At 52.4% G+C, this 23,940-nt stretch overlaps 1 protein-coding gene across 1 annotated transcript in view; it reads left to right on the plus strand.

Moving 5' to 3' along the window:
* The first annotated feature begins 670 nt into the window (after positions 1-670).
* LOC128270104 (limbic system-associated membrane protein) overlaps positions 671-23,940 on the plus strand; it is a 29,540-nt gene continuing 6,270 nt past the window's right edge. The window contains exons 1-5 of the mRNA XM_053007509.1: positions 671-689; positions 724-840; positions 6,846-7,046; positions 19,183-19,323; positions 19,440-19,571. Of these exons, the coding sequence (XP_052863469.1) occupies positions 671-689; positions 724-840; positions 6,846-7,046; positions 19,183-19,323; positions 19,440-19,571 (610 nt within the window). The remainder of the gene's footprint in view (positions 690-723; positions 841-6,845; positions 7,047-19,182; positions 19,324-19,439; positions 19,572-23,940) is intronic.

Genomic DNA, 23,940 nt, shown 5'->3' on the forward strand with positions numbered 1-23,940 from the left:
ACGGTGAATAATTTCCACCAAGTGCCATTTATTATTCAGCGTGTCCTGATTCGCCCAGGAACACCGCCACCGGAAGGCAACGGAAGTCCCTGGCCTGGGCAGCGTAAAAGTTTTCCTTCGCCTCACTCTTGCCTATTTCTTGCGCTTTTCTTTTTCATTGCCGGTTTGCACATCTTGCGCTTCGGTCCCTTTCTGGGATCGCATCGCTTCGTACTTCATCATCGGAAAAACTATTAGCAAGGGTGAAGCCTTGGACACAGAGCATAACGACGAGAGGTCGTAAAACCTGGGCGAATAATCCCAAGCCAAAGTTTTATGGAGCACAAAAAACAAGAGGAATTTGAAAAATAAAGCTTCACGATGGTCCGCAAGTAGAGCCAAAGCGTCCTGAACTGCTCATCGCATCTTACATTACCAATTAAAAGTGTGTATTAAATATTCAGAATATGGAAAGTTTAACCAAACCCGCTGGGATCGCACCGAGGCCACGGTGGACTTCGTTACGTTAAGTTAAAAACTGGAACCTCAGCTGAATGGTAGTGCCATGGAAAGTTCTTGTGACATTAACACCATGACAACATTACGCACACTGCGAACATAAATCAGCTGTCAGATTCCAACAAATCTCGGCGTGAATAGTTTAGAGACCCAGCACTTTTACATGGTAACCATGGTAACCAACCTGATCGGTAATGTATTTCTTTCGATGTTTGGTCGTTGCAGGTGAAGCAGCTAGTCAAATACTCAACAAAGCGGAGCCACTTTTCATTTCAAGATCGGAAGCGTTCAAGTTCGCCGTGGGCGACACCATCACACTGCCCTGCGAGGTGGCCTCCCCAGGTAAGTCCCGTACGAGCCGATGCTATAAGCGCAGCTTTTTCTCCTTCCGAATGCCTTTGTAGGCCGCTGGACGGATTCTCGTTTCTGTCCTGGCTCCGTTTTCTCTCCCTTGTTTCACTTCGGGCACCGACCACTGGCGACCCCGGGGGAGCCATAACTATGTGGAAATTATCCACAGGAGTCCTCCCGGGTACCGCGTTCAAGCATCATGGATAACATTCACGTTCACGCTGACCAGCGCCCAGCGGTAGGCCAGCGAAAAGAAGCCGCTCCAAGGGCGAAACAGCCCAGCCGGTGACTGACACCGGTCCAGGCTGGTTTACGCCCGGCATCGACCCTTACCTTGGCAGCAACGGCGATAAAAAAAAGCTAATTTGTACCAGAACCATTCCGTCGGAGTCGAGCCGGGCCGGGGGGCCCGGACGAATTGGTGCTCACCGTGGGGGGTTCGGTTGGGGCAAATAAAACACAAATTGATTTATCCCTTTTGCTTCCCCACCCGGGCGCTACCCACGCACACCCGGTTCCGGAGGGCGGCCCTCCTTTCTTTCTGAGCGCGCTACGAGCGTTTCCCCGAGGGAATCCGTGTAATTTTTTTTCTTCCTGTCTGGCCCCCGGCCGGTCTGGGATTGGCTGGACTCACGGTGGCCGGGAAAATCCGGAAAAAATTAAAATCTCAAACACGCCGGACAACAATGGGATTTCGAAAGGCGGCCGAAAATGGGTCGAGGTTTTTGGGACTTTTATTGCATTATGGAGCATATTTTTCTTCCGACCGCAAGAAGGCAGTTAAATTTGCGGCGGAGCTGCGGGGATCCTGCCGGGGGCGCTGGATCCCCGATTTAACCCAGGCCAACAATGACCGAAAAGGCATTGCAGCTGGTCCGATTTTGCCACAACGGTGAGCGGCGCTTCTGAGCGCTACACTTTTTGTAGTTGGGAATTTGGAACACGCAAGTTTGGTGTAAAAATCCATAAAAAATTAGCATAAAATCGTAAGCCAACTCATAAATCATAATGCTCCCAATGCGTACCGGTCCCGATGTGTCACGTTCGCTGGCCACTGTTGACTTTCGCTGGGCCACTTTTCACGCTAAAGCCAAGTATTTAAACTCGGCCAATCAACAAGCCATAAATCATTCGGGACCGAAATTCGGGTTCACCCGCAGCTTCGGCGTGGGGATATCAAAACATTAAACAAACGTCATACTCCGGCACATCCCGGCCGATGCACACTGTTTACGGTGCTCTTTAAATGGGAAATAAATTACGAGCCGCTCTCAGACACACACACACACACCGTTCCGTGTGTTCCCGAGACCAACCCGACCGACGGAAGGCGTCACCCTACGGATCCCGGTTTCGGTAGACATTTTGCCACCCTAAAAACACACGACCATAATCCCAAGCCCTGGGCCGATCAATGTTTCATGCCATCATTATGGATGGCAAATTTATAACGACGGAATTCAAAACCATTGCAAACAAGGTCGTGCGGTCCTCGGGAAATCCCACCACCCCTGTCCCGCGGGACGTCCTGGCTGTGCGGTCGATGGAAAAATTTGTCATATTTTGGAATTCATTGCCGTCGTCGTCGTCGTCGCGGCCGGAACCGGAAGACTCCATTGTGCCGTGTGACGGAGACATCGAACCCGCGGGTCCCGCGTGCAGCATTGATGAGGTGAAGGGAATTTGTTTACCGTGCGAACCGCTGAGGCATAGCAAACCCTCGGCGCTCTCCGTCTCGGTGGAGTAGCGAACGGTAAAATTATTCATTGACCAGCGTCAGCGTCATCGAGCGCCACCCGAGCCAATCTACCGAGCCGAATCGATCGATGCTTCACCGCCACGCCACGCGGTGTCTGGGGGCTATAAATTTTCACCGTGTCGCTAATGTGGAACAACACAACGTTCGCGGTCCGGTCAACAGCCCGCCGGGGGACCTGCGGCCGGCGTTGTTGACGCGCCAACCACAACACGCCCGTTATTGCAAAGTTGTAGACAGGAACAACAAAAAACTGGCGACCCGGCCACCGATACTGCTCTGGGGGGCGGGGGAAAGAATTTGCCCGTGGGTTCGCTTGTTGGGACCTGGGAGCTGAGGGACCGTGAGCGCCATGTTACAAGGACGCTCGGCAGGGCCTTCGGTAGCACAATCCGGCGCATCGATTATTTGTCCGTCCGACGATTGGTGGCACTGCAGGGAGTTTGGAGCATCCGATTGAAAACATGCTACTATGTTTGCCGGTTGTTCTTTTCGAAATGTCCTCTATCCGGACTGACGCTCGATGCACGTGACGTAATAGAAGTAATTCGCGCACACATTCTGTCCGCACGTGCACGTTCAATTGCAGTGTAATAATGTTGATCCAGTCCGAACCGAACCGGGGCCCGTCGGCTCGTATCGCATAAGACGTACATAAATCAGCGCCACAGGTGAGGTGCGATAACACTGCCTCGGCACCGCCTCGGTACCGGGCTCACCAGGCAAGGTCCGTCGATCCCATTGTCCATCGAATGGCAGATTGTGGCCTCGTACCGTACGCCAAACCGGGCCCAGCCTGGAGCGGTGGGCCGCTCTATAATCAGAGGCCATTCATCAGGCGGCCGTGGCGGCCACCACGGAAGCCAGCGCCGGACAGGAAAGATACACATCCGATTGCATACCTTTAGGGACGAGGGTCGAACGCCAGGCCAGGACATCGCTTCCGTCGCTGCTAACGACATTAATCGATTTGCTTTGACAGTTGGCTTCGGACTGGGTTCGGGTCGACCGGGACGCGGGGGGACGCGGTCCGGGGGCTCGGTTTCCGGCCCCCCGGACCAGACGGGCCCCGCTGACCGAGTTTGTTTTGATTGCAAATTCAATCAATCCTGCCCGGCCGTTACGGATCCGCCGGCTACTCCGCTGGCACCGCATAATCGGTCGCAATCGGGGCCGATCGCCGGCTTTGGGCCGGCCGACCGGGTCGGTGGCGCCTGGAGTTTACAATTCTAATTTACAGACTGCGTGACCGCACCGTTCAATTTGATGGCCTCATCGTTTATCGAGCAGTTATTGAACGGGGCAATTGATTCCGATGCCGCTTTGCCGTTGCTGGTGCTTCGGAGTTGCATTTTAATGGGGCTCCGTGTCAGAATTCATTACTTTCTTTCGGTACAGATTTATTGATGGAATGCTGGATTGAGGAAATGTTCGATTTAGGCGGACACTACTGACAGAAAACGTCGACGGATTTGGAGCCTGTCGAATAGTCGCCCGGTAAGCCGAACCAATGCGCAAAGGCTATGGACTGCCCACGGACTGTCAATTTCCCCGTCCCCACTGCCAGTCACCGCCACCTGTCCCGCCGCCACTTCGTTCGCGCATTCATAATTTAAAAGACAACGTCAATCTCATTCGGCCCACATTCGATGCATTGAAAACCGTTTTTGGAGCATCACGTGGGTGTACGTCGAGTTCCCAGCGACTTGCCGAAGCGCCTGACGCCTTGGCCGTGGCACTGGCCATCGGTCGCAGCAGCTACCGGCTGGTGGTACAATTATTTATGACAATCAATCAACGACAAGCCCAGGCAACCGCACCGGGCGCGCCAATAACGTCATTGACGTCGATGAGCGATTTTTCACATGTCCGGAGGCCGGAAAAGAGACACGTCGGGAGCGCCACACCCGGGACGCACCGCACAATTTTATCGATTCTCCGATTGGAGGACAATTTCGACTTACAACCGGCGGCCAGAAGCTAGAGCCACGGCAGAATGCAGTCGCGTACCGAGCGGGTCCGAGCGGGTCCAACTCAATTTGAATTGTGTCAAATGCAGAAGCGACCCCCCGGAAGCTGAATTGCGTTCGAAGTGCCATCGAAGCAGCCCAGACCGGCACCTAATGAACGGGACTACCGAAAGCTGGCCCGGACCTTTTTTACGCCGCCTATTCCATCCGAAGCGCCCGTGTACAGCCGCGTTTTTTCGTACCGAATCGTCGGGCCAGCAGGTGATCAGCTCCGTAACTCGATTCATTCCGGCCTTCGGTGCGGGACCGGGCGCTCTCGGCCGCTTTTACAATCCACCCGTTCGTTAACCGATCGTGCCTGTGTGTGAATCCTTTACGACCCCTTCTGGTGGCATGACGTGGAGTGAAACTCGGTGGGACAGTGAGCGAAATCCCATCGATGGAGCTTACGCTGCCGGAGCTTGCAGTCTTAGCGGACCCGGCCTGTGTAACGCTCGTCAGCAGTTCGTAACGGCCCGGAAAACCCCGACGTCCGGACCGTCCGGCGGACCCTTGCGCGCGTACCGAATCTCGTGTGGTCAAACATGAAAATGATAGCCCCTACACTGGCCTGCACGGAGGAGTCTCCTCGGACCGGACGGACCGGCACGAAGCCATCGACACAAATGACAGGCGTACAACGAGATTACTGTTCCGCAGATACAATCCACCAAACAACGGACAGACCATCGGACCTCTCTGGCTTAGGTCCCGTGTGAGCGAGCTGCAATTCAATAATGGGTCCATTTGACAGAAGATGGCCGTCAGTAGTAGAGCCGATGGCTGACAGAACTCGGTGACTCGATTGATGAGTTTTCTGCCCTTATCCGATGCCTTTTGCAGTTAGTTTGCATTAAATTGACCGGTGTTCCTCGACATTTTTGAGTGGTGCTCGATTGGTCACACGTTGGGTGACTCAAGTTTCCTTACTTTGTATGTTGAGCGCTAAGTCAGGAGTTGTTGCCCTGGAACCGGGTATCCAGTAGCGGAAAATCGAGGAGCGATAAATTGTAGGACTCCAACGACTATGGTAGGCGTCTAAATGACAACAGCAGAGTTCGACTAGCGACCCATTATCTGAAGGGTGGTCCTGCCGCAGTGAGTAGCACCCGAAACGAAACGAATCCCATCCCGAACCGTAACTCCTATCAGCTATTCGATTTATTCACCCTCCGGCGGGTTCACCTGCGGCCGGCCTGCGGGACAGTAAAAAGAAAGGCAATAAAATGTAATTTGTCTCAACTGAATAAACATTCCGGGATTATCGCCCCCGGGGGCAGAGAACTCCGTAGCGTGATTTGCCGTGGGCCGGGGCCCGGGACGGGTCCTGACGCAACTGGCTGGGGAGTTTCCGGCTCACCGGCGGTCGCCCGCTGACAGTTATCACTGACCGGGCGGACGACCGACCGTGGCACCCGGTTACCCTTATCGTGGCGCACTTCGCTACCGGTGACCGGTGGAAGGGGTGCCCAAAATTACCTATTCAAAGTACCGTCAGCTGCTGAACGCGGCCCGAACCACCCGCTGGCACCCGCGAATGGCAAGGCGAATAAAATTTCATCGACCATTCCCCCGGCGGCCAAGCGGCAAGCCAAGTTCTTCGGACGCACGGTGCCCATTTCGGAGGCACCCTCGCTATCGCCAAAGTGGCCATTTAACGACCGGGTCCGGGTGGCGTCCGACACTTGGTGCGGATCAATTTTGCATGTAATTTTATAGCGAAAGACTTCATTAATTTTAATTAGCTTCGCTTTTCGCGCGTCCGAGGGATTTACGACTTTCGCGTGGTGCGAGCCACCGTCCGCTGCCCAGAAGTTCCAGACCCGGCGAGGGCGAGGTCCCTTCGTTTGGCTCGGCCGGTCACCATTACGCCGAACGTCCTGGTGCGGCGCGTGCCTGAGATAATGCAAATGCTTGATCACCTTCGGGCACCGTGGCCCCGAGGCAGGCAGAAGGGAGGGGTTGGAGTGACACCAGGTCGATGGGTGACACCGGCCTATCGGTTTTATTGCTAACAAGAACTCATAAAACTTCACTCTTTACTGCGCACCGCCGATAACGGCGGAAGGCCGGCGTTGCGTCAACTAATCCGGGAGTGTCCGTTTCCGATGCAGAGGTTCCTTGCGCCCCGTGCCTCTCAGCAGACCCCTCCGTTTCGATTTCGCAGCCGAATATGAATTAGACCAGCCAACTGAGTTTGTCGACTAATTGTCATCACTCGTACTCCGTAGGTACCTATGTGCTGGCCTGGAAGCGGGGCATCGCTATCCTGACGGCGGGCACGGTGAAAGTAACGCCCGACCCGCGCGTCCGGCTCGTCAACGGCTACACCCTGCAGATACGCGACGCCGTGCCGCAGGACGCAGGCGACTACATCTGTCAGATCGCAATGCTGGACCCGCGGGAGATAACGCATCATGTGGAAATTTTGGGTAAGTACGCACCAGCCGGCTAATAATGGATCAAATGCGTTAAGACCTACACATCGCGAAGGACAATTGGTCAAAGAGTTTCGGGGAATTAACGAGTCAGTAACCATCAGTGCACACGAATTTAGGACCGGTTTAATTCAAACTTACTCACGACGTGAAGCCTTATTAAAGTCAGCATCTGCATCTGTTGAACTAACTTGAACTAACAGTATTTTGAAATTATGGTGTTTTAACTGAAAAAGAGAACCCGTCATCTCGTTCCGAACGACAGTACCTCAGCTTCATGTCAGAAAGTCCCAAAATTATGAGAACTTTTAGCTGCATTTCTTTGCGTTCCGATGCTACTCCTAAGCTGTGCCAAAATGCCTAAACCTTAGTAAAACAATTGAGACCGAACTCTGGCACCGAACTCTGGCTCCATATTGGTTAACTTCCTTCGACAATTCTTGCATAATCTGTCGATCGGCCACGAAGCTACGGCAACGAAGTGGTGGCCGTAATTTACCCAACATTCATCACATCCATAATAGCATTCGACGTCTAATCGATACGCCGCCGTGTCGGCCTTTTGCGCCGTTTGCGTTTCTCTTCTTTTTTTCCCTTTGGATCATGTTGACAAAGTGTTCCCACTTTCGACAAACGTACGCCCCACAATAACAAATTCCCGCCCCACCCGGGGGTGCGATTATGAGCACGGCGCGGCGAAGGCTCTACCAACCGTTACCACCGCGCCTGCCGTGCGCGGGCGGAAAAAGTTCGAAAACTTCGACTCTTTTGTAAGTTGTTTGAACAAATCGTCGATAAGCTCTTCCGATCCGATCTCATTCGCGCTGCTCCCGTCCCCGTACGGTATTCGGCGTCTCCCGCATCCATTTACACTTGGCCCGGCCCCGGCCCCGGCTCCTCGCCCCAACCCCAGCGAGGTTACACTTGCTACACGAGTTTGGAGGGCGAAAACTTTTCGCCGCCCAACATGGCAGCCTCGGCCCAAGATGAATCATCGATCGCTTCACGCGGGCCGTGGAAATTCCCCGGAGGGCGGAGGATGTGTATGTTCCCCACTTTCCAATCCACCCGCTTCGTCACGATCCGACCGACGGGTGGAAATCTTGGCCAAAGAAACTTGGCTGTCTCGCATGCTGATTTATGGCGGGTTGTTCCTCTGGCTCGCGCGGATGTCTTATCCTTATCGCGTGCGCCGGTTCGGTTGGTTTCGCTTTGCTTGTGCCGGCACCGGGTTGGAACGGATTTTCTTGTCCCGCCCCGCGGATCGGTTCCCGCCTCGCTGGCTGCTGTTGCTGCTGGGGGCCGAGGACGGTGACAACCTTTCAACTTTCACCGCACGTTCCGTAACAATCATAGGTTATTAAATCTTTTTGAGTGATTTCATTTGGCAAAGCGACGCCGGCCGGCCGGTCGGCAGCGCTTAGAGCGCCATCACGTGTCGCCCGGGAAAACTCGGAAAAAGCGTCCCCGACCGGCGTTGCAGTGGAAGGGGAAAAAAAAAACGGCAAACCTACCGAACCGTCAGAGTGTTAGAATTTATTGCAGGAGTTTGCTTGAAATATTTGCACGGTTGTTTACTTTACAATTTCGTGACCGTGAAAGTTTGAACCCATCCTTTGGGGTGTCTTGTTTTTTTTATTTTCCTAAGCTCCAAGCGGAAGGATTTTATTCTTTTCCATCCCGTTTCTTTTCGTCCGCCCCGGGATCGGGGCTTAAACAGCGAGGCAGCAGTAGCAGCCCAAAATTGAATGAGCCACCCACCGTCCGATCGAGTTATAATCGTGGGAAGGTATGAGATTGGGCGAGAGTAATAACGCGGATAATTTACCGCGGGCCGCGTGAACCACACGGCCTAATTGTGCGGTAACTGAGTTTGGTTTGGTGAAACGACATTAATTTTCTGTTTGCCCGCAACGCTTCCAGGGCACTGTGTCAGTGCACCGGTGAAGGCTACATTTTTAACAAACTTTCCAATTGCCGAAACGATGTTAATTAATCGCGTAATAAATCATCTTCGTGGAACGCAGCGCATGTGCCAAACAAATTGAACAGATTCGGTGAAGGGAATTAAAAGCTGTACTCAGATCCATGGCGAGGATCCAAAAAAGGTTCGCTGGCTTCGCTTCGGGAAATTAATGTTACAAAAAGATTTTCCCCAAAACGATGCGATTGTTTACCAGGAATCGATCGACCATTAATTCCGAGTAAAATACGAGGGACGAACAAAGGTAAAGGTGTGCCGAGCAGAATGGTTTGATAGAACGCTTTTGCCTGCCATACTGGCTGGGGCTGGTTACACGCTGTGATCAGTTCTGTTGAAATGTCATAACTGTATCATAAAGTAGGTTCATGGAACACCCATTACAGGAAATTGCGCTGCCTACTTCGATTTCCATCGATTCAAAATGCAGCAAATGCACACCCGAGCACAATGTTGCCATGGTTTCCGTTTTCCCGGATACTTGCTCGTTACAAAACCGGTACCGTTGGAGCGAGAATTCATCAGCTAATGACTCCTTCTTAGTTGGATAGTTGGTGCTCGGTGCTACGATGGGTTAAGAAAATAATTCCATTATGAACTACAAACAGCCAGTTTGAAGCTAAAGCTACAGCTTAAGCTGAAGCAGAAAATAGTTTCACGATTTAGACCACACAATAAATTAAGTTATACTTCATCGATTTGCTTCAAAACTAAATATACCATACGAATGTTATCAGCGGTATTGTGTTGAGCTGCGCCTTGGAATCCTACTGCAAAGCTTGGTACCTTGCGGTTTGCCAAAAATCCCCGCAGGATACTGGCGCTGTTCAGCCCGGCGCACATTTCCACATGAACGCATACCATCGCAGACGCGTCCGACCTGACAACCTGTTAATCGAAAATTAAGACTAGCCACGCGGTCGGTTGCTGCGCTTCGGTTGCCTGACAGCCAGCTGAGTGGCGAAGAAATTCCAACCAAATCAGTGTCACCGGTGCCGCTGGGTGTCCTGTGGCAGGTTGAGCCGTCGAACGTACATCAAACGGGTCCATTTTCGATCTGACCGCAGACGTGCATGGCGCGGTATTTGAAGATACCCTGGATAAGGCTATATTGGCATCGCAACGTGACAGCTAGCCAGTACCGAATCGGCAGCAGCGACTAGAATTGGAATGCCGGAATCGGCTGGTCGGTGATGCAACCTCTGAACGGATTATCAGCGGCGCATTTGAGCGACGACTTGTTCACCAAACTCGTTGAAGAAACATGGCTTAAATTCGTGACAGTCAAGAAACAAAAAGGGATTAGAAATGGTGTAAAAGTTTGAACGGCGGCCCAGATATCGAGAGCTTTACCACCGAAACATGCCAAAAAAGACCGCAACTCGGTGCGCTGGATGCAGCGCCGGACACCGGATTGACTGCTTACGCAATCTGGCTCGCCTTCGCCTAGATAATATAGTTTTTCCAAGTGTCAATTCGAAACAAATCGGAAAACCCTCCGGACGCCCGGACCCGGACAGTGTGTCCGGGAGACGCGTCTGAGCGCGGGTCGCACAAATCGGGAAACAATCCGAAATTTTCTCCACCGACCCACCGTTGCCATGGCCATTTGTTCTGCTTTTTTATGCTTTGTTTTTCTTTCTCCCCCGTGATGGCCTCTCTTGACGTTGTCACATCCTTTTTATCCGCCCCCGGGCTTCCGCCGTCCGTTTGCATCCATTTTGGGTCGTCCCTCTCGAGTGCTCGAAGGTCGAGGGTACCCGGCCGGGGGGGTCGGAACGTGGGGGATCGGGTATGCCACTCAAGGGCGTCCCAGCGTCCCCGGCACGTACGAGTTTTGGTCCGACTTTCAGGTTTGGCACTGGGTCCGTGTGTTTGCGAACCCCCCGGGCGGAAGCGGAAGTCAGCAGGAAAATGAACTTCCACACGAGAGTAGATTTCCGTCGTGGGCGAATCCAGGGGCGACAGTCTGGGGAGGGGGTGGGCTCCAAATGGGATGAAAAGTCTGGACCGATTCCGCTTGCCCGGCCTGGCTCCGTTGGCAACAGTTTTCCCCGCAGTTAAGGGTAGTTTTGAGGGTTGCTTCATCTGCAGAAGTTCGCCACCACCGTCGACTCCGACTCCGTGTCCGGTTTTGGGCGCCACCGAGGGAGGCGCGGAGAAAATTCTTCGGCCAAAAATAGGGGACATTTTGCGCTTCCCGGGAGCGCCGAGAGCGCCAGAGCGTGGCACGGTGGCGTGCAAGACGAACGTCCTATTTGCTGCCATCTTTATGCGTTTCTGACGTTCAATCTGGCAGTTTGGAGTTCCTTTTTTTTGCGCCATGAACGTCCATACGAACGTCCACCACCGACGTAACAGCAGTTCCGGTGGAATTTCAAACAGTTTCGCCACTTTTCGCCCACTTCTCTGCGGTGGCGCTTTGCTGCGGGAAAGCGCCCCCTGGTGACGACTTTACGCTGCACACACACACGGACGCGAACGCGGAAACGGAAGATGATGGAAGCGCCGAGCGGCCAGCGTCGTGGCTGACGGAAATAATAAACTTTTCGGTGCACAAGTGTCGTGACTGTTTGCCCGATAACGAATGAGAAACGCAAAGCTTTTATCAAATGCCACCGCGGTTCCCGTTGGGGAGACAGAGAGGGACAGAGTGTGTTCCGAATTTGTCGTCGAACGGAACGGAAGGAGGATCCAGAAGTGGTCCAAACTTGGCGGATGTGCCACAATGAGATTTATTCGGTGTCGAAAACTCTGCCAAACCGTAACGAGTCGGATTTATACGTGTTTCAGTGCCGCTGTGCCCTAACAATCGCTGAACCAGTAAAACAATTTGATAACGTGTCCAGAATGTGTTAACGAAGCGAGAGGGACAGCGTAATTCGTAAGTAAGTGGTAACAGTTTGTTAGCTTTATCGAAACACAGAAGTTTTAACATCCATTTTCCCAATTAGTTAAGCGGTTTCTGTAATGAAAGGCACTTCATATGAGAGGTTATTCAATTCAATTCTCTTGAGAAGTTCAACTTTAATGTTCCAGGCGGCTATTAAAGAAGTTTCGGCATTTTTCACGCAACTCCGGAACGGAGTCCTTGTCGAGGCGGACGAGATCTTCATCATGACGAACCATTTATCACTTCAACGGACAAATTCATCGCCGTTCGGTGTTTGGTGTCCACACACCGCCTGCAAGCAAGCACTGGAAATTGGGCAACGTTCCTCATATCGCCGTCTTAAAATTCTGCACATGATCTCTCGCTGGGCTTGGCACTCGAACCATTTTGGGTTCGTCGGAAATGTGCCAATCATGTAGCTGCAGCAATATAGACATGGGGTCTTGTCATCGGACGGTCAAACCTAGGGATGGTAACCGATCAATATATATGCTAATCAGTCGGTCAAAGCCGAAGTCGGTAGGATTCTCGGTTTTGCTTTCTGCGACACACCGAGTACGAAGACGAATCGCAAGATTGGTGTCTTGCAGAAAAGATCCTTGTTGTACTGAGGAGTCTTCTCGCAAATTCCCTACTTGATCGGGAAACTAACTTTAGATCTAGACAAAGCCTAAATCTCAAGCTGATCTGAAACTTTGAAAGGTGAAAATGAAACACTGACACACTCGGCTCCAGGTTCGGTATGACAATTCACACTTAGTTTATTCGGCGGTTAGTATTTATACAGAATCGGCTGATCTCGCGACGTACGCAGACCAAGAGTCCCCACCTCAGTGTTTCGCAACGTTTGAATTATAAAATCCACAGTTGTTATGCTTACGCGTAACCGTTCTTTACAAGAGTGTTCTTCATCTGTGTACTACCGTGGCTCTGCAGTCTGACGGCGCTGGTCAATGCTTTTGGTATATACAACCTGCCTAATTGGAATGTTAAATGACCAATTATCTAATACGATCTATCCTGTTGAAGCACACAGTCGTAGTGAAAGAATGGAGCTTTGGCTCAACTCATTGGTGCCCTTACAACATGTCGAGTAATTAATACCATCTGATTCGCATGCCAAGAATATGCTTCGTAAGCTAAGGATTATTAAAAGTGAGCATTGCAGCGATGATTAGCTTAACGAAAGCGTTCAGTTCAATAATCGAAAACCGCCCCAACGAAGTGTTATCGATATTTTGATCGAACATAAGCAAACCGAAATCTGTCGCATCCCGTAGAAACCGTGCCCGGTCCGTGCACGATTGCAGCGTGATCTGCATTCTGTGCAATCGACATGATGATAAAAAAGAAACACATCCAGGAACACAATAGAAGGTACCAGCTCCAAATTATACAGCAGCCAAAGCAGAGGGCATATTGGGTAACCTGCAGGACAAAAAAAACCAGAACCACCCGTGACGAGGCAGCACCGTTGCACTAATCCGAGGCATGCGAGGACAAGCGGCGAACAAAAAACGGGCTCGAACCATTCCAATCATTCGTTTCAACCACGCTCGATTGCGATCGGTGACAGTTGGACCTCCTGTCGAGTGGAAAGCGAAAAATCACGAAAAATAAAACATGGGCAACCGTTTCGGGCCGCTCGGAACCGATGTTCCGACGCTCCGCGTTATTCATATTTCCCTCGGTCCCGGCAAGCCGGAAACGATAACGCGCACAACGCGATTGCACAGCGTGTCCTACGGAGCGTGTGTAGGTTTTGGGAGGCGGGAGAACGTGCGGTGAAACAATGGCAAATTTCCCTGGGCCCCGTCAGCCGGGGTCAGCCAAAAATGGCATCGCCATCATCGCCCCCCGTGAGCTGTGCGATCCTTGCCGGAGCAAACCAGGCAGCACGTTCGCCGGTCGCTGGCGAACGATAATTGTCACCGCCAGGAATCAGCTTTCCGCTTTTGTCGCAACGAACGAGCAACGAACAGAGAAGGAAGCAAAGGATCCGGCTTCGCGCGAGCCAGGCGAAGGGAACAAAAACCGAGGGCGAATCAAATTTAAATCCTTTCGCCGTGATTCCACCCCATTTCTGTTGGGACCCCCTTCCGGAGTGACCGGGGGGCTCTAATAGCTCGAAACAAACCCGAACCCGCCGGGCCATGGTGGAAAGTCAGCCCAGGGCGCACAATAGAGCCCCGGGAGCGACGCTTCGCACGTCACACATTGACGGTGCTCAGGACCTAAGGGACCTCTACACACACACACCGAGCACGTCGTCGTGGTGCATAAAAATTTACATTTTGATAAACTAATTGGAGCTGCCACTGTCCGCTCTTTATGGGAATGCAAATGTTTGCTCCACGAACTCCAGTTCCCTGGTGGCACTGGTGCGCACCGCAGCCGCATAAGACCGAAGCATAAGGCCGACTCGATTCGAGGCCACTAATCCGAAAGTGAAACCGCGCCAGTGAGCGGTGGCCAAATATTTGCCAAGCAGCAAAAAAAAAAAAAAGAAAAATGGATGATAATGCCGATTAAATTGGTTGGCCAACAGTTCCCGGCCGATTGCCGCGGATCGCGCGTACATCTGTTTTCCACTTTTACGACCGGGCAGGCCAGGATGGTAAAAACGCAACGCCATGATGGAGAACCCATCCACCGATACGACTTTGCCGCTGGTCCGGAAAAACGCCACGAACCAGGTGTCCCTTGGGTGGGTGCGCCATATCCATTTCCGTGCAATTCGTTTCCGACCCCGCCCGGAGCTAGTTGTTTTTGGGCAAGGTGTAAAAGATTAATGCTGGGCCATTTGTATTTTCTGCCGCTCTGCTCCGCACGCGGCCAATCGGTAAGCTTAGTACCCGGCCCATTTTATCGGCCCCCCCCCGCATTAGGGACACCCAATCATCCCAATAAACCTACTCCATCACCGGCACCCACCAGCGTTTATGGGTGGCCCCATTCTAATCAATAATAAACAAGCTCCCGGACTTCCCCCGGGCGGTCCGGTGTGACGGGTTTGGCTTTGGCCCCACCCTGAGGCTCCCGTTACCTTCTTCTCGGCATAGTCGGACTCTTAATTTTCCAATAAAATACCATCCACCTGTCGGGGATGGCCGGGAAGTGAAGTGAATCGAATCGTAAGAAACTCGGCCACGGCCCGGCTTCCTCGGATTCCAGGCCAGGGATCCATTCAACATGTACATATCGAAGCATAATGCACACCACCACCCAGCAGCACGCTCGGCCTCTCGGCAGCTTATCCTTCGTGGGGGTCCTTTATCTGCTTTACGCTTCGGCTACCGCTCACGGCACATAAATACGGCACCCCGCAAAGGCTCGCCGTCCACCTGTCGGGGCCACATGCGCACACAAACACACACACACACACTCGGCGGGCGTCGAGCGGAAAGAAATCATGAAACCCCTCGGGCGGCCTGAGATTTATGTGACTGCAAAACTAATCCCAAGCTCCTCGCCAATAAATCACCATATGGAGAGCTAATAAATAAAACATTTCGACCGCTGGCGCCGGCTGCGAGGACCGGCCCGCGCGCGTGGTGTGAACGACGGTCATTGTGCTAACGAGTGGCGGCCGGCGGTGCGGTGGCCGGAGAGGGGTGTTATCTGAGCAACCGCTGAGGTGCGCTGTCGGGAAGACGGTATTCTTTGACCATCAAACCGAACACACCAGGCCGTCCATCAGGGGCCCTTCCGGAGCGGAGGACTCGGCCACCCGCCCGTTTATCGGGTTGCCGCCGCCCTCTCCCCGTCCCCGCACCGGGTTGGGCTTTAAGTGGGCACTTACTTTCTGGCGCCACGGGCCCGCGGACCATGAAATCGATCCCTTGATTATCTCGTTATCGGTGGGCCGCTTTCGGGTGGCCCCAACCGGTGGATGGGACGCATTGAATGCGAGCGCCGAAAAGAGAGACGAAAAAGGAGCACATGGAAACAGCAACAACAACAACAACAACGGCCAACCAGCCAGCCGGACGTGCCTCGGGGCGGCCGGGGCCACTCCGAGCGTAGCGATTCGATAATAATGATCGGATCGGGCGCGTGGCATGAAATATTTGTTGCATTGCGGTCAACGCGCAACACGAACGGCACGAGTGAGGTGAGGAAGGGGTCCGCCCGAGAACGGACCGCCCGATACCGACGGGGGAAAAGTTTTGCCGCCTTGCGCTCCCGGGGCCGGTGCCGGGAATCGGTGAAGGAGGCGGTATAAATTATCTCCCGAATCTCTCTGGTGGCCCCTGGCGCCCGACCAGCTCACCGGCAAGTCACCGGTGTCATGTAATCGACATAAATTTCTCCCCGGGTCAGCCCCAATCCCCGTGTGTTGTGGGCCACTCCTTCCGTTGCCCTTCGTCCCGACATGTTGAAGCCGGGAACCGGGCGGCTTGAATGAAGTCAATGAAAAATCAACAAAATATGCTCCGCGCGGGGCTCGGTGGTGATGATAAATGGCCAGCGGGCCAGGCTAAGCACGCCCATAACTACAACAATTGGCCGCACAACAAACAAATCGAAACGACGTGTTTGGGGGCGATTAGTCGGTTTGCATTGCGGGATATTAAAGTGGAAGCAGCAGATGCGTCACGGTTTGCAGGGGAGCATTGGATCGATCCCTAATGAGAGCATCGCCAGTGGCAAAGGACCACATTAATGTGAGTCTTGTCTTCGGAAATGGAAGAAACTACAGAGAATGTTCTGCACTTTGGAAGAAATACAGGTGTTCAAGTCATCAGAAGCTGGAAAATCTTGACCTCTTGGCGCGTGGCTTTCTGCCGAACTGGCACTCTGCTGTCGTCTGACTCAAACTTACCGTTGTTGACCATGAACAAGAGACCTTAACATTCTGGCGTTCGTCTAAACAATCGACCTGAAGTTTAACCTTCGTTTTCTTATTTATAGTCGATTCCGCGACTTGATCAAACCATATAATTCCAATCCGGCTGTACTTCTTAAAGCAAGGCGGTGACAAACTTAGAGCTTTATTCGAATAATGTAACGATGAATTTGAATGGGCACAACGAGCTTTAACTTGATAAATTGGAACCAAATTTAAGATCACAATGTACAGCATTTTGAATAAGCCGATAATAAGGAAAATTAAACACTATCATGCTGATCGGACTTACGAATTGATTGATGTTTTTATTTCCATTAAATTGAAAAGTGTATGGAAAACGTGTTTAAACTAAGTCGAAGAACAGAAAAGTGGCATTCAAAATGAAACATGAATATGCATAAAGAAATAGCCTCATAGCAAATACAATCATTTAATTGACACGCAAATCTCTTCTCTCTATACTGGAAATATTATTGGCAAAGACGAAAATAAACCGAAAAAAATACGAAGCAATCCATAAGCTTTCGGGCGCCTTTGAACTCACCTCCAGCTTTAAAGCAACACTAACTGACGTTCGGTCGTCTTAGGCAGAACATTCCTTTCTTACGTTCGGTAACCACGGAAAACGATGTTTTCTTCGTAGCGTTCTTAGCCGTTTTTTTCCGCAGCGTCGTCGGGGACACTTCCCGAGAAGCCACATATTCTAAGCCCACGTTACGAGAGCGTACTCCAGATACGCACTCGAAGTCCATCTGCATTCTCCGAATCACGTAATAACTTTCCGACGCCGTGACCTTTTTCTCGAGTCGTTCAAATAATCGTGCTGTGGCGTCATCACGATGACAACGCCACCGCCACCGCCACAGCCCGTCCCGGCCCTGCTCCCGTTTCGCGCGGCATATAAATACAGCAAACTGAAAAACAAACTCCACTCGCTTACACCGATCACCTTTCGGGCTAGGCCGCCCGGTGAAGCATTATATGCTGCGGTTCGCGGTGCTTTTTTGTTTGTTTCGTTTGCGAAATTATCCTTCCAAACGAGTGGCGCAAAATGGCGCCCGCGCCGGCCGAGTGTCACCGCTAACGTGTTACGCAAATCGTCACTCACGCCCGTCGCCCTTTTACAGCCTCTCTAAAGCAACACCCGGGCGCGGTTTCACGGCATTCGCCTCCGAAAATGGGCCACGGCGACGACGACGACGGCATTCCTTGACGGATCGAGGCCGCAAGGCCACCGGAAACCGCACTGGTGTTAAATAAAAAGGCAGCACTTAACGCACGCAAATGGTACACGCGGACACATAACACATCCCTGCTCACATGCTGCGCACTGCTGTGGTCGCCCGTTGAAAGTCGAGTGGAACCGGAGGCAAATAAAAAGCGATGGCACCGTATTCATTTACGAACGCCCGACGCCTCGCGACGCCGCTCGCGGCTCAACAGAAGCAAATTATTTGGTTACAACACTTTACGCCCACCACGAGTGGGCCGGTGATGGAATGGATGGGCACAGAAGCGCCCTTTAGTGTGTACAAATTGTAAACTTAACGCTTAAGCAGATTGACTAAACAACGCCCGATTCATTCGGGGAAACTTTTTCGTCCGGGAAAGTCGCCGAACCGTGATGACGGAAAACCGGAAACGGAAAATTTTTCCGAACCCAATTTCGAGGGCGAGAAGCGCAATTGGCGAAACAACAACTTGGCAAAAACCGGGCTCCCGGGACGGCGAGCCAAGGAGACCGCCCGCCCAGACGGCCTTCGCCGGCAATCGACAACGGCGTCTCGAAATTCTCTTTAATTTGAAATTAATTACTTGAAAACTGAAAGTTGGCCCGGTCTCGGCGATGGGCTGCGGAAGGATATTACGCGCTTTTTGACTTCGTTTCCCGGCGCCGGGGCCGGGCTCTAATGGATGGCAACTCGTTCGTCGTGGGAAAAACCGGCCCAGCAATGCGCCACTTTGAGCCCCATTTCGCAGCCCTTCCGGTGACGGGCTTCCGCTGCCAGACTGAGGCCAACGATTCGGCAAACTGTCGAACCGAACCGACGCCCCCGGCAAGGACGATGGGGCCGACAACCGACGGTTTCGCAAATCGCAAGATGTGGGTCCCGTTACGACCGCCCCGAACGGAGCACCGCCGAGGATGGAAGCAAATTTATTCAACTCTTAATTTAATTACACTTTAATTGATTTTCACTCTTTCGCGCTCGGCACAACCCGGCTGAAAGCTCCCTCCCCCCGGGGGCTGTCGGGTTGCTGGGTGAACGATTGGCGGTTCTCCGGCAAATTTCTCTTGGACTCTTCTGCTTATGATGGTTCCCCACTTTCCTTTCGTTCCATTTCCGGCCTGAGACTGAGTTGACCTTGTTTGAAATGTATTACCGTCTTCTTTTACTTTCAGTTCCACCCAAAATCACGCACGTAACCTCCGGTGGCCACCTGCAGGTCCGCAAGGGGTCTCCGGTGCGGCTCGAGTGTTCCGCCACCGGCAACCCGATGCCGAACATCACGTGGACGAGGAAAAACAATCTTTTACCCAACGGTAAGCATCGGGCGGTAGTCATTTCTCGCGTTTATCGATATCCAGACGCCAACCGGCACACTCTCTGGAGTTGGTGCCTTATGCTAAACGAGTCCCAATCCACTTTCCGTACGCAGGCGAGGAACAGTTCACCAATCCGGTTTACGTGATCGAGAACATGGATCGACACAAGGGTGGCACCTACATCTGCACGGCCAACAACGGTGTCGGCCAGGTCGCCACCAGTCAGATCATCCTGCACGTCCTCTGTAAGTACTGCGAACGGTTGAGCTGCTGAGAAGTTGAGAAACCCCTACTAAAGTAACCGAACAAAGGGCCAAGGACGATTTCTTGGGTTTACCCCGTTAAAAGGATTAAAATGAGCAGAATGCAATATGCAGGGTGCCATTGGGCACTGATTTCGTTGACGAAATATTCCATTTTCTAGCGCCGTTGGGGAAGCGAACTGACGATTCCGAACAACCACACAACGTTCCATGGCGTGAGACTAAGAATCTTGCAAGACACGAGCTACGGGCAGCGCCCTTTCATTATGTGGCATCAAGCGCCGTCTCGCGAATGCGCTTTCCTTTTTTTTCTCTCACTTGCGCGCTGTCAAATAATGCTCTGAGACAGCATGCAGCGCCCCAAGGCACGCTAGGGCACGCTCACGCGGGGTCAAGTTTTAATGTCATCATCACTTCAGCGCATCGTTCTGGGCCTTCGGGGCGAGAATATTAGAAGGAAAGAGAGACAGAGACAGAAAGAGAAAGGGAGAGAGAGAATGGAGAAAAAATGGTCACACAAAATTCCGACCAACTCGTGCGTTGAAGTAACGCTTCAACAATGGCACGCTGGAAAGTGGTCCGATGACGACGACGACGACGTCAAGCACTATGCGCCTCCATCGGCCTCACCGTGCGACGCTGGCAGGGCAGAAAGTCTCCTTGTTTCGAGCTTCATCTTCACGGTTTTTTTTTGTCTTTCGGCACTACCAGGCCGCACGGTAACTGTGCCTGGCGCTCATTAACAAAAAGGACGCAACAAAGTTCATCTGCAGGACGGGCCGCGGTTGCCATGTCGTTCCATTGACCATTATTGTGCCATGTTTTAGGGTCGGCAAAGTTTGCCAAGCACTACCAACGTCACTTGCGGAAGCGTTCCGAACACCGATTCGCTTGTTTAGTCTAGCCCCGTGATTGTCGCTTCACTATCGGCGGAAATAGTTTCAAGCGCTTTTTGATGGTGTCAGTTGCATGGTTTTTTTATGAAAAAAGTAAAGTTACTATTGAAATTAATTTTGAATACCAACCGGTTATGAATCGGTTCTTTTCCGATCATAATTGGTTTTTTACCAGTTAGGGATTGATGGGAAATTATGCCTAATTGCACTTTTTTGAATATAATAAAAATTTTGCTGATATAGCAGCACACTTCTTGCGATAAGAATAAAGAAAATTCATCAAAATAATTAATTCCGTTTTTCAATTTAAATGCTATACAAGTGATTCAATCCGGCATCTCTTCAACACACGCGCCACGGCATACAATCTATCGCCTTCAACAGCGCCTTTAACAATCTTCGCGGCACTACATACCAATTAAAGTACCATAAAATTAAAATAAAATTGTAATAAAAACCCTCACCGTACAAAGTACGAACCATCTCTCAGCTGGCGGAATGGCCAGCCGCTCCGGGTGACCATAATTCACAATTACTGCGACCCTCCTGCGGGCGAAACAAATAAGATTAATTTAACGGAAAACACTCCTCCGGGCACGTGTGCTTCGCTGCCGTTTCGATGCAAATGAGAGTCCAAAGTTACAAACCATTCGTCGTTCGCCGACTGAAAAGCGCAAAAGAATAACTCGGACCATTTTTTCCGCATGCCAACCAAACCGGAGCCCGCGTTTCGTCGAATCGCCACTCGTCGGCCGGCGTCTAATCATAGGGCGATCACATGTCAGCTTCACAAACGACGCTCCATCACCGCCGGGTTCGGGTGTGGCGTGTGGTGGTTGCGTGCGTGAAGTCGGCAGTACTTTAATGCGCTGACCGCGTCGCGGACCCTTGTTGGTCACATGATTATCACGGGTCCGGCCCGGCTCTTGACACTATCGGCCATCGGGTCGGGCCCACAACAACAAGCGAGAAAACGGGTTCCAGGAAGCACAAATTCATCATTTCCCGGGCAGGCCAGGGCCGGCGGTTATAAAGTGGTTGGCGAATAAAAGTAGCGATGCACTAGGAAGGGCCAATTGTGGCCACCCTGTGCATACCCTGGGCCGAAGCGCACACCAGGCGAGCGTGCCAGGCTCGTAAGGCTCGTTGACTTCTTCGGGGTTTCTTCCTATCCCGCGTCCAGGGTCCCGGGGTATTAATCTGCATATGCAAATTCGATCGACCCCCCCCGGCTCCTGTAGGCCGCCAGCCCGTGTCCCTGCTGCATGTCCGCCAACGGGGTCGTTTGGAACAAACCGTGCATTTATCACATAATCAGACTGGCCAAACAGAGGGTCTCGAGTTGATATAACCCTTTCATTATTTTCACTCCCGAGTGACCGAGCGGGCGCCGCCAGACCTACCTCCCCCCTTGGAATGTGCCGATGGCCCCCGGGGCCCGGGGTCGAGGCGGCAGGTTGGGCAGGAATTCGTGATAAATGAGATTCCATTCCCAAGGGTGCCGGACCGAAATCCTGCCCGGGAATGGCTTTTGGTCACACGATCCTCGGGCGCAGGTCTTCACGGGTGCGGTTGGGGTTGCCCCGCACCGGAATGCGGTGTTGCTTGAATTATGCCCCCCCATTTGCCGCCTACCGGGTAACCCTTTCCGGTAGGGCGCCGCTGACCAGCACGGGAAAACAAAAGGACTCACGCACGAAACGATCTCACATAACTTGCCTCCACTACGTGCCGCAGGCCCGAGCTGAGCTGAGTCGGCAAGAAGTGTCCCCACAGGAGTGGAGTCCCTTTCAGCACCCATCCGGCCGACACCGAGAACCGAAGAGTAGAAAAATCGAAATGAAATGCTCCACGAAACTACGTGGCCACGTCAAAGATAAATAAGGTGAAAATAAATTGGAATTTTCTCTTCGGCATAGGGGGCCCGGAACTGCTTCGGCGAACTTTGGGAACGCTGGCCACCCACCACCTCGCCGGGGGAACGTGGGGGTTGTTCCGCTAAGAAGACGGCCATCGGCAGGCCACACGATGACAGATGGCGGAAACGGCGGAGCGAACGGGGCACGTAACGTATCCGACTGTCGTCCCAACGATAATCACCCTCGGAAGGCTGCCGGAAGGCTCCTTAAGCCGAGATCCCTCGCTGCGGGGACGTGTTTCATGGATCGGGTGCAGTCGAGCGTAGCGGAACGCAAAACTCAACGCGGAACGCGCTGCTCGCTCCGACTCGGCTGCAGGTGCACTCTCAAGGACACCCAAGCCCGTCCAGGATATGTGTGCGGCTTGTGGCTCCGCAAAGGCCCAACACCGAACAGCGCGCGTTCCCACGATTCTCAAGAGGACGAAACAACAAATAATTGTAATTTTTATGGCCCTTTCGTGCCGTGCAGTCGTTTATTGTCCGCGAAAGACGAGAGAAACGGAGAGAAAGAGACAGGTCTTTCACCGCGTAACGCACCAGGGCGATAATTTCGTTAGGGGAGGACCGATCCTTCAAGGCGGGACCCTATTGTTGGTGGGTGGAAAATAGGTTTCCCGGCTGGCCGGTGGTAACTATCCTCGTGCGGTTTCCGGTCCCCACGGGCTTCAGATTTGATTTGCTTGGCTTGGCTTTTCTTCGACACGGGGTTTCGTATTTTTGGCCTTTCCCTGCTCTTTCGTTCCTTTTGACAGCTTTCGGCACCGTCATCCGCTTTTCGTCCCGAGCACCGGACGGGGAGCTCCCTTTTTACCGGGCGGTTTGAATTATAACGCAACCGTAAAATTGGGCGCCAAAATCCGAATGACAGCTGCCGCCTTTCGCGGCCTCGTGGGTTCGAGTCAGGAATCGGGGAACTTTGCGTCCCCCAACTTTTCCCTACGACGGCTGGCAGCCCCGTAAATGGGGCAGTATAGAAAAATAGTCTCCCATCGCTCGAGGGTTTTTGTGGTGATTTTCGTTCAACACTCCGCTCCTAATGATCCTGGCGCACGAACTGCGCCGAGAGCGGAGGAAGTGGATCGTGCCAGTCGTAATGTGACGAAATGGTGGCACAGCGATAAACAATTAAGATAAAATCTCCTGCGGGACGGCGAAGCGATGCGCGCTAGACATATGCGAGCCATAAGCGTCCCAGCCCGGCCCAGAGTACGGCTCTGTGGTTGGGTTTAATTGAATTGATGTGGTTCCCGCACCCCGGGGCAATGTTGATGCGATGCGTCTGTGCCGGTGCCGGTGAATAAACATGAGCGTTCCGCAGGACGCTCAAGAAATTGTAATGAACGCAACAACACTTTGGCGCGGGAGCTGGCAAGCTGGTGAGAATCAGAGCGGACCGCTCGGGGAAAATGATTGTATCTTTATGGAAGGGATAACCTCAAACACTCGCCACAAGCGATGCTTATGCAAAGTGCAAAGTGAATTAAATGTTATACAAGAGTCAAGAGAATTGTGGTTCAGTTCGGTGAACAACAGT

This window comes from Anopheles cruzii, chromosome 3, assembly GCF_943734635.1.
Source record: "Anopheles cruzii chromosome 3, idAnoCruzAS_RS32_06, whole genome shotgun sequence".
Taxonomy (NCBI): Eukaryota; Metazoa; Arthropoda; class Insecta; order Diptera; family Culicidae; genus Anopheles; species Anopheles cruzii.